We start from the raw sequence: 10,626 nt of genomic DNA on the forward strand, positions 1-10,626 counted from the left end.
TTTTGCGTTTTGACCTTGTTCAGTCTTCACTATACCACAGGACAGTGTAATAAGAAATCGTATTGAGCGTGTGTACAGTTCCTCGAAGTCGCCTCTGTCCATTGCTTGGCCCTGGCCTCCACTATGTGCTTATCAAAGGATTGAGAAGGACACTAAGCCAATAGCAGAAGGTTGAGCATTATGGAAAATCCTTACGTAACAATCTCAAATATATAAAGATGGCGATAACCAGTCTGAATCTCCCTGACATCTGTCCTTGTCACGCCCGTTATGTGCCACTGGTAAGAATATAGATCTTACATAAGCTGTTGATGTCACCCTCAGCTATGTTCTTGTCCTACCCCGTCGGCTATAGAACGGGACCATACGTGGCCATCAAAGAACTTTTTTTTTACTGCATTGTGCATGGTCCCTTCCAAGAATTAAGCAATACATTTTGGGTGTTGGATAGATCGAATTTGTTCCCTGTATACAAGTCTGAAAGCAATGCCTTTCAGAGCTTTCAGCAGCACATTGGCATTGAGAAATAACCTATGCTTACAGTACTATCTCATGAGCTATAAAAACCATACTGTATGAGGTTGTCAGATGAAAGTTATCCAGAGTAACCTGGGTTTAACCTCTCAAACTTGAACTATGATCTTTCTTCCCTTCCCCCACGCAGCATTTAAAAAGGGGGCAAAGCAAAGTGGGCACCATGTGTGGTCAAAGTGAACACCACTGTGTTCTTGTATCTAATCCATCTGGACTACATAAAAAGGCTTCATATAATGGCTTACCTATTGGAGTTGTGCTCCTGTAGTTAAAGGCAGTGGATTGAAGTTCCTGAAATACTCTGTTCTGCTCAGACAGAGGCCAACTCAAAGCAAACTGTACATTTCTCACCCAAGATCAGTGGTCGGCGACTGGTGCCAGTCATGCTCATGGGTGGCGGTCCATTCAGAATTGAGGTGCACCAGTTGCAGACCACTGCTGTCAGGAGCTCAGTAGGATTTCATAGGATCATAGTCTGTCTCTGAATCATTTAAACCAGCCATAGAAAAGATAGAAATTCTGCGAAAATAAGTGTTTTTTCCCCCTCTATATTTCTCATCTTTTTACATCATTTGAGGGAGGGTAGCCCAAATCTGAACGCACCTTTCCATATATATATATATATAGCTTCTTTAATAGTTTTTTTTATATACATCAAATACAATAAAATCCCTTCTAGAATCTGATACAGAACACTGAGTTATCAAAATGAGGAAGGCGTGAGGGGGCATCTCACCCACAGGAGGCAATAAACAGGAACGCCCCCCGATAGCTACATCATAAAGTATGGCCTGGGGGGGGAGAGGGGCGTTTACACAGTAATTAGGCAAAAATACACTGTCATTCAAACAGCATCCATCATAAAATGGCGTGTACCTGAGAGAGGCATATTAGATTCAGTGCAAGTCGGAAATACAACAAGGAAAAGTCTGCATTTGACATCATTAGTCTTGGGGATTGTCTCTGGCTACACTGACAGAAGAGGGCGCTATTGTCTCTGCAAGGTTATAGTCAGCTATATATAGGTAAGGGACTATGTAGCATAGAGGGTGGCCGTGTGGGTGCCAGGGGAGGCCCAAACCAAAGTCTGGCGCCTCTCCCCATGGACGACCCTATCGTCCTTCTCGATCTCTGGTGGCACGAGCCAGCTTCAATGACTACGGGGCCCCCCTCTCCTCTACGTACGTCCATAGACCGATCCCTCCTGCCATCTACAAAGCAAAAATACAGGATTTTTTCTTATTTTCCCTTGAATTCCATTAAGGCTTTCTCCACCCGCAGGATCAAAAATGTGGCTCTTATGACTTTGTCGAACTACAAATCCCAGCTCGAGATGTTTTAATAACGTGGCTAAAAAAAAGCTACAGCAAAAGTAGCAGAGGTGGGCTGGCAACTGGAGGGCCTTAAGGGGGGCTTGTCCAGGACGAGATAAACATGGCTACCTTCTTCCAAAAACAGGTCTGGTATTGTAGCTCAGCCCTATTCACTTCATTGTAGATGCAATACCACCTGCACCCTGTGTGAGAGGTGTGGCGCTGTTTTTTGGAAGCAAATAGTTATCGAATCCTGGACAACCCCTGTAAAGGAGCTTCAATGTTCATGCTGAGCAGCATCTTGCCAGCATCTCCTTTCCATGGGAATATTTGCCGGGGAAAACTAACCCTTAAAGTGTCGCTGACATTAATCATGGCTAGTAGCGAAAGTGCTTTCAAACGTAAGAAGAACGCAGTAACCCCGTCATATGAAAACTGACGCTCATTTTTTTTCTTTTTTTCTTTTTTTTTCAATTTTGTTCTTTTTTTTTTCTTACAAAGGGTTAAAATAGATCAGAGCTAACGCCTGGAAAAATCGACGAATCCTCGTAATAAAGCCGCGCGGTATCAAATCTCGTGAATGTCCTTGCAAAGCTTGATGATGTTTCAACCCTAATTTTTCCAGAAATAATCATGAGACCGAAACACGTTGGTCGAGGGGGGCGGGTGGAAGGGGGGTTGGAAACGAACGCAAGGAGGTTGGTCATGCACACGTGAGGTTGTAACCGAAAAACAAGCAGAACGTCATTGGGTGAAAACTGAAATATTTACAAAAAAAAATGGATATTTCCAGAAAATGCTACAGTGTATCGGAACCCTCCTCCAATGGAGGGCCGCTGTATTGTCTGCCATGCTCATAGAATCTGCTGGAGTTAGTCGGTCCCCGAAACCCTGACTGTGTGAAGCTATTCACTGACAGCAATCAGAAAAGAACGAATGAGAAGAGCTGGAAATGGGCGAACAAACCACGGAACAACCACCTAGAATCAATAGAACCATTCATAGAGAAGAGGATGCAAAATGAACCAAAAACAAACGAAAAAAAAAAATGTGCTGAATACCGGTACCAGCGCAAGGCACTCAAGATTAACCCCGTCCCTGCTGGAGACACTTGGGACCTATGGCCGTGCGGATCCCTCCAGCAGCTAAGAGGTCAAACCCAGTTGGCAATGTGAAAAAACCAAAACCTTCGAGGGGTCTTCCTAACATGAACTCCCCCCAAAAACAAGGGGGGGGGGGGGAAGAATCCTTCCTCCTGAAATCTCCTTGCGTGCCTTTCCTACAAATCGCTGAAGGTTCAAAGTGTGATTGATGGATAAAAGAAGTGAACAGTTCCGGAATAGTTTTTTTATATTTTTTTTCCCCGAAAAAAAAAAAAAGGAAACCCCCTCGTGGCTGATGAGCCCTCATTTGAAAGGCAGGTGCAGGATGACGCTGATGATATCATTTAGAAGCTGTAAAACGTGAGATCCAGATCGGCAATCTGTTCAGTTAATCTGACGGCATGCATCGAATGTCCACTTGGTGGCGCCACCGAAGATCTCGACGTTGGTCTCGGCCCAGCTAATGACATTACCAGTCAGTGCTTTGTTGCTGCAGGTTGCCAGGTTATAGACTTCTCCGACCGTGAGTTTTCTATCCCACATATTGAAATGGGCCAGTTCCCCTACAAAAGCCTGGGTGGCATCAAATCCGCCTCCTAGGGTGTCCTTTAAGAAGGCAAAAAAGAAAAAACAAAGCAATGACGTGTCACTCCAGACAGCAGAGAATCATTTTTCCATGCATATTATATTTTCTTCTGAAAACAGCGCCACGCCTGTCCACAGGTTGAGTCTGGTATTGCCAATCAGTCCCATTTACTACAATGAATCTTAGCTGCAATACCAGACTTAGCCTGTGGGCAGATGTGGCGCTGTTTGTGTAGGAAAGCAGAGTGTTATACCCTGTTTGGATTATTCATCTCAAACATTAGCAATATATGCATTTTTTTTTTATAATATTAAGTATCGTCCAGAGTAATATAGATTATTTAGATTGGAAACAGAAGTTAAACCTCTAGCAATCTCACCCCATTTGCCAAATTTAAGGGGTGTAGTAAATAACCGTCATCAAATAAATTCCATCCTACCCTCCGATCAATGACATCCAGTTAGTGGTTGGCCCTCACCACCTCCTATTCTCTTACTGTAAAGACTCCTTTCCTATACTGATGATGGATCTGCCTCATGTCAAGGAATTTCTTATGTCAAATCTTTATACAGACCTATATATTTACATATACTAATAAAATAAGCCCAATTTTTCCAGCATTTTGTCATATGTTCAACCTTACATGCGTTATATTGGTCTAGCCCCACACTGTGGAATCCCTCCCAGCTCTTCTGGGTCATTTCTACTCTGGGATTTCCTATAAATGTGCCCCTTGTACATGGATAGAAGCTGGCAATACACCAGCGGTTCTGCCTGACTGCCCCTTACACGCACACTTGGCTCGCCTGAGCATGCATGTCTTCTCAATGTCCAGAGGGCAGTAAGCTGCTGTCAGTCGGAGTGACTGTCGGGGTAGAGCCGGCGCTCCTCCATACTCATGAGGTGGGAGTAAGTAAATGAGTGTTAATTACCTGCTCTTGACCTATCACCAGCACTCCCTGGTGTTTGATAGGGTGGTAAGGAGCCAGGTTTTCCCCATTTCCCCTTAATACTCCATCCTGATAGGCTTCCCACACTCCGTCTCTCGTGGTCCAGGCAATGCAGATGTGATGCCACTTGCCATCGTTGATCACAAAGGGCAACTTCGCCACCTGTAGGACAGAAGATCGCCATTCTGAGCAGTGCAGCTTACAGACATATTAATATATGCAGAAGCCTACGTAATATCTTATAATTAATGTATACTGATTATATATATATATAACACAACAGATCATCCTGCATATAATGTTATGTATAATACACCAGCAATTACATTTTATAGGCTGTAGTGCACCCCTATGACCTGTAGGTGGGGATAGTAATTCTTCCACAAGAGCAGCAGTAATAACAATTACATTGTATCACAGTGATTGCAATGTAACTTATTATACTTTTATCTGTCTGTCTATCTATCTATCTATCTATCTATCTATCTATCTATTATCTATCTATTATCGATCTATCTATCTATCTATCTATCTATCTATGTATCTATTATCTATCTATCTATTATCTATCTATCTATTATCTATCTATTATTTATCTATCTATCTATCTATCTATCTATCTATCTATCTATTATCTATCTATCTATCTATCTATCTATTATCTATCTATTATCTATTATCTATCTATCTATTATCTATCTATCTATCTATCTATTTCATATCTATTATCTATCTATCTATTATCTATCTATCTAGCCATCCATCCATGTATCGATCTATCTTCTATCTATCTATCCTATATCTATCTATCTATCTATCTATCTATCTATCTATCTATCTATTATCTATCTATCTATCTATCTATCTATCTATCTATTATCTATCTATTATCGATCTATCTATCTATCTATCTATCTATCTATCTATCTATCTATGTATCTATTATCTATCTATCTATTATCTATCTATCTATTATCTATCTATTATTTATCTATCTATCTATCTATCTATCTATCTATTATCTATCTATCTATCTATCTATCTATCTATCTATCTATCTATTATCTATCTATTATCTATTATCTATCTATCTATTATCTATCTATCTATCTATCTATTTCATATCTATTATCTATCTATCTATTATCTATCTATCTAGCCATCCATCCATGTATCGATCTATCTTCTATCTATCTATCCTATATCTATCTATCTATCTATCTATCTATCTATCTATCTATCTATTATCTATCTATCTATCTATCTATCTATCTATCTATTATCTATCTATTATCTATCTATCTCATATATATTATCTTTCTATCTATTATCTATCTATCTATCTATCTATCTATCTATTATCTATCTATTATCTATCTATCTCCTATTTTTATTTATCTATCTATCTATCAATCATATTATATTTGTATCTAACTGCATGGATTTTAGTATATATATATAATCATAATAATATTAAAAGATAATATAGAAAATGCTAGCTTTCGTACCTTGTCATTAATTAATATTTCCATTGGGTTGTTCCCCCATTCAATGAGCACCAGTTCATTGGCTTGGCCAGGCACTGCATAGGAAAATGGGGTGCCAACACCCGGGGAAGCGTTGGACTTCAGCCACATGCAGACAGTGAAGGCGTACATTTCCGGCAGACTCTTTTTCACTTTGGCATACATGTAGTTCGTCCGCAGAGGGAACGTGAGCTGGAACTTGTCTGCAGGTCTGCTCTCCTTTTGACCTGAAAAAATAAAAAAAATTATTAAACACTTAGTGCATTCACTCCATGTCACCTCCTATACGGGCAGCAGGGGGCGCCAAAGAAGCAGCTCCCACCAATCAAGATCACATTTAGCACTCGCCAGAATGGAAGTGCTCTGGGTACTGGTCGCCTTTACAATGCTGTAAAGCAACGGATTGCAAACACTGATCAATATTCTGCTGGCATCCTGTGGCAAAACCGGCTTGAATAGAGCCAAGCAAACCGTGATCAGGGAAGGTGAAAAATGCAGAGAGAGCTAAATCCTGCATAGGTCACCTGGACCTGAGGACATATCTGCAATTAGAATGGTCTCCTCTGCAGATAGTGAGCATGGGGGTTGTCAGAGGCTTGCCAGACGCCAAATATGTATTGCATAAGAAACTGCAGGAGGCATGGGTGGACATAAGGCAGTTGTGGTGTGGTGACGTCATCAGGCGGAATCAGTGACATCATCAGGGGATCATTATACTATGAATCTATTGCAGAGGGTTCTATGACCTATTGCAATGGTTTTACCAAGTTAGAACCAGTAGGTTTTGAGTTTTTTTAAAATGGATCAGTGGAGGGTCCCAGACAATACATGCATGCCACCAAGACCTTGGCTACTCTTACTTGGCACCATGGTCATCTATAACACTGGGGACCACAATGTATCTCATCACCTTTCTCCAGATCTGTGATCCTCTGCTGTAGGGATGTCAGGGCGCTCTCAATCTTTCCTCTCAGCTCCGTCTCATTCTTCAGGTTCACCTTGCCTTCTTCTAGGTTGTTCACCCTGGAAAGAACTTGCTTCTCCAGGTCATCGATCTTGGTTTGCAGCAAATCTTTTAGGCTGGTGGCTTGGGCAGAAGCATTGCCTCTGCTGTACTGCTGCAAGGTGCAATGTCAAGGAATCAGTAAGTGGATTGTCCAAGGCATCAATCACCTAGCACTACCTTAATTAAACAGCTCATTAGGAGCTTATTGACTCTGAGTAAGTTCCCAGAGTGGCTGCAGACCCCCAAGGCAAGCCCAGTGGGTGCGCTCCACATGTACCCAACGTTAGATTTACCCAATTTTTACCCTATATACTATACTCTCTATTGTATCATTTCATTCATTCATACAGCGCCAACTCTCTAGTCAGTCTCACCTCCAAGTTTTCCAGCCTGGTCTTCAGACTTTGCAGAGTCTGCCCAAGCTGGGTAAGGGTCTCGGCCGTCGGGGTCCTGGACAGGTCTCCCATGGTGTTTTTGGTAGTCCCTGTCTCTTTTTTCCTGGAACCTGGGGTGCCACCTTTGGGTTCACTAGGAGGAATCTCCAGAATGGTCTGCCCCTCGCACCTGGCCAGTTTGCCCGTCAGGTCCCTGATGGTATCCTTTTGATTCATGATAGTCTCTTTCTGCTGGATGACCGTCTCTCTTAGCTGTAAAACGGTGGTCTTCAAGTCTTCTGTGGGACCACTGTTCTGCATTGAAGAAGTGCACATATCCATGTCCACAGGCACTGAAGTGCAGATAAACCTCGTTTGTGCAAAATTCTGTGCAGACCCCCTTAGAAAAAAGAAGGAGAGGAGTAAACATCTCCAACAAGCTCCCGGGATCATGGCTTGGTCTTCGGAGGAGTCCCTTTTTACTTGAAGGATGTGAAGTGCTGGAGCACTGATGGCTTTTTGAAGCTCCTAGTCTATGGTTCAGCACCAGGAGCTGTCCACTGAGTGATTATCCTGCTGCAGTGCCTCCCCTTTATATAGTGCAGGGAGGAGGCTCAGCCTCACTCAGGGAGGAAGGAATTCCTTTATAATTGTGTTGTGACAGGCACACACGACTGTAACCCCTCCGGGACCGTAACATGTCTTTGGCAGGAGCAAAGAATCATGCGCCGCAGATCGACCCCCTCAAAAACTCCTTTGATTGACGCAGGACAAAGGTCCTTCTGCATCCCCATTATGAAGCCCGCTTTTTTAGGTAAAACCAGGCTTACCAAAAAAAAATTCCATCCAGCCAGTGACCGGTTAAGGGATTCCAGGAGAAATAAAGCGGCTTGCTTCCTGCACAGCGGGTACAAATGTAAATGGAGCCACAAAAAGCCACAATACAGAATGGAGCGTGAAGTTTATTCCGGAGGAGTCGAAAGAGAAATCGATAAGAAAACAAGGCTGCGGTTCATGTGACGGCTCCGGAGTATGAATCAGCTATATGAATCGTAATAAAAAAAAAAAAAATTTTATGTAGCGCCGACCTGTTCAGTCAGTTTTGGTCCGGCAGAGGAGCTTACAGTCTAATTTCTCTCACACTATGGCTAATATCACAGGAAGCCAAGTATGGTTTTTGCAATGTCCACGCAAACTCCATGCACTGGTTTAGATTCATGACCCCGGTGCAATTATCGAGATGATCAATTATCGGAAATCACAGTGAAGTTGAAGTCATCACAAGTCTCCACAATCCTTTATTATCTTCTCCTGTGTGGCTATTAATGGGTTAATAGGGAGGGAGTAATAGCAATGGCCATTGGGCAACTCCGTCAGTACATGGCCAGAACAGGAACAGGCTCGGACTGGCCCACAGGGGTACAGGGTAATCTCCCAGTGGGCCCCTGAGCAAGGTGGGCCCCTAGTCTCCCACCCCCTGCACAAGTGGCACATGACACAGTAGACTTACTGCACTACATACATGTACAGCACCTCCACCAGCCTATGTTTATATAAAAAACATGTTAGATTATTTATTATATTTGAATGTATCCGTACGGTGGGCCCCCAAAATAAATTTTACTGGTGGGCCCTAGGTAGCCCAGTCCGACACTGCTCAGGAATATCCCAGAATGGAGGATTCATTCATTGGATTTAACCCCTTGTGCAGCCTGATTCTCCCTCCATGCTCAGATTTCAAGTGTTGCAATGGGGCGACATGAATGAGTGGGACGGAAATGCATTCACTGGGATTTATCCCTTATAAAGTCCAATTCTCAACCAATATTCGGAACATACATGAATGAATCAGGAGTTACAGTAATTCCTTACATTTTTAAATCTCATCCTTTCCCCATACAGCCCAATTCTCACAGAGTCTTCAGATAACGACTGCCAAACCATACAATGGCAGCAAATGGCTATCGTACATGAATGAGAAGTGCATTATTTCATTCATTCATTCACTCATTGTATTTAACCTCCCTCCCATACAACCTAGTTCTCACCCAACTGTCAGATTTCAAGAGTTTAAAAATACAATTGCTGCAAGTGGTTAAAACGAATGAATGATTGAATTCATGAGCAATGCATCCATACATTCATTCATGTCTTCATTCATTCCATTTATCACCCCCCACAATTCTCACCCAATTTTCAGATGCTGAACAAGGCAGTTGCTGCAAGAGATTCAATGAATGAATGAATCAGCAATTCATACCTTCCATATACCAGGCCCCACATCTCTCTCCCAATTATCAGATCCTGAACAATTCAGTTGTTGCAAATGGCTAAAATGAATAAAAAAACTGAATGAATCAATCAATTAATTAATTAATCAATCAGCAATGCACGCTTTCATTCATTCATTCATTCATTGGATTTAACCAACCTTACAATTCTGCCCCAATTCTCTTTCAATCTTCAGATTTCAACAGTTGTACAATTCAATTGTTGAAATAAATTCAGTAACTGAATGAATGAATGAATCAGCAATGCATTCATTCATTCATTCCATTTACCCCCCCCCCCCCCCCCATCCATTTCTCTCCCTATTATAAGATTTCAGGTGCTGAATAATGCAACACATTGATGTATTAATTAACCAGCAATGCATGCATGTCACGGATGTTCCTGTGACAGGTGCCAGGAGATCAGTGAGACTGGCAACACGTGGTTTGATCTGACAGGTTCCTTGTGGATCAATTTGTGTCTGTGTTGTTTCTGGTGATGGCCTCTTGCCTCAGGTGTTGCTTATGTGGTCATTTATCCTTCCCTATTTATTGTGGTTTCTACCACCATGCTGTGCGGCTTATAGCTTCAGTCTTGTTTTGGATTGCTGGTGTTTGGATCTCAGCAGAGTTCCTGTGCTTCCTTAGCCATTTGAAGTTAAGTGTCTTCTTTCCCTTTTGTTTATTGTTTGGGTCATCTTGTGTAGCTCTTTTCCCTGTCATTTGTGTTTAGGCCTGAGGGAGACTCCTGTTCGTCCTACCGTTTGGAGGAACAGGTTATCTCTTGTCCTGACATTAGTACCAGGGTCCTACAGGGTGAATTAGGACTTTAGGTTCCTGTGTATGAACTTACCTACCTCTGGGGTCAGTTCATATTTGCAGTCAGTCAGGACTTTGATTAGGGTCTCTCTAGGAGGTGACCAGCTCCTTTCCCTAGTTTCCAGCCCTTTTCCCTCACCCCTTT

The 10,626-nt window shown here is 42.3% G+C and overlaps 1 protein-coding gene across 1 annotated transcript; it reads right to left on the reverse strand.

Moving 5' to 3' along the window:
* Positions 1-3,142: 3,142 nt before the first annotated feature.
* On the reverse strand, positions 3,143-7,845 carry NPTX1 (neuronal pentraxin 1). Its single transcript, XM_040436592.1, has 5 exons — positions 7,393-7,845; positions 6,923-7,130; positions 5,995-6,239; positions 4,469-4,648; positions 3,143-3,556 (listed from the first exon to the last, which is right to left on the reverse strand). The coding sequence occupies exons 1-5, from the start codon at positions 7,843-7,845 to the stop codon at positions 3,335-3,337; spliced, it is 1,308 nt and encodes a 435-aa protein (XP_040292526.1). The 3' UTR covers positions 3,143-3,334.
* Positions 7,846-10,626: the final 2,781 nt, after the last annotated feature.

The sequence above is a fragment of the Bufo bufo genome, chromosome 6 (genome assembly GCF_905171765.1).
Source record: "Bufo bufo chromosome 6, aBufBuf1.1, whole genome shotgun sequence".
Classification (NCBI taxonomy): domain Eukaryota; kingdom Metazoa; phylum Chordata; class Amphibia; order Anura; family Bufonidae; genus Bufo; species Bufo bufo.

What these genes read in the sequence shown, in the direction of transcription:
- NPTX1 (XM_040436592.1), bottom strand. Translation starts at nt 7,845, where the DNA reads ATGATCCCGGGAGCTTGTTGGAGATGTTTACTCCTCTCCTTCTTTTTT. An exon ending in CCAGGCTGGAAAACTTGGAG is followed by an intron (nt 7,131 to 7,392) that starts GTGAGACTGACT and finishes TGCACCTTGCAG; the next exon opens with CAGTACAGCAGAGGCAATGC. An exon ending in TGGTGATAGGTCAAGAGCAG is followed by an intron (nt 3,557 to 4,468) that starts GTAATTAACACT and finishes GCCTTCTTAAAG; the next exon opens with GACACCCTAGGAGGCGGATT.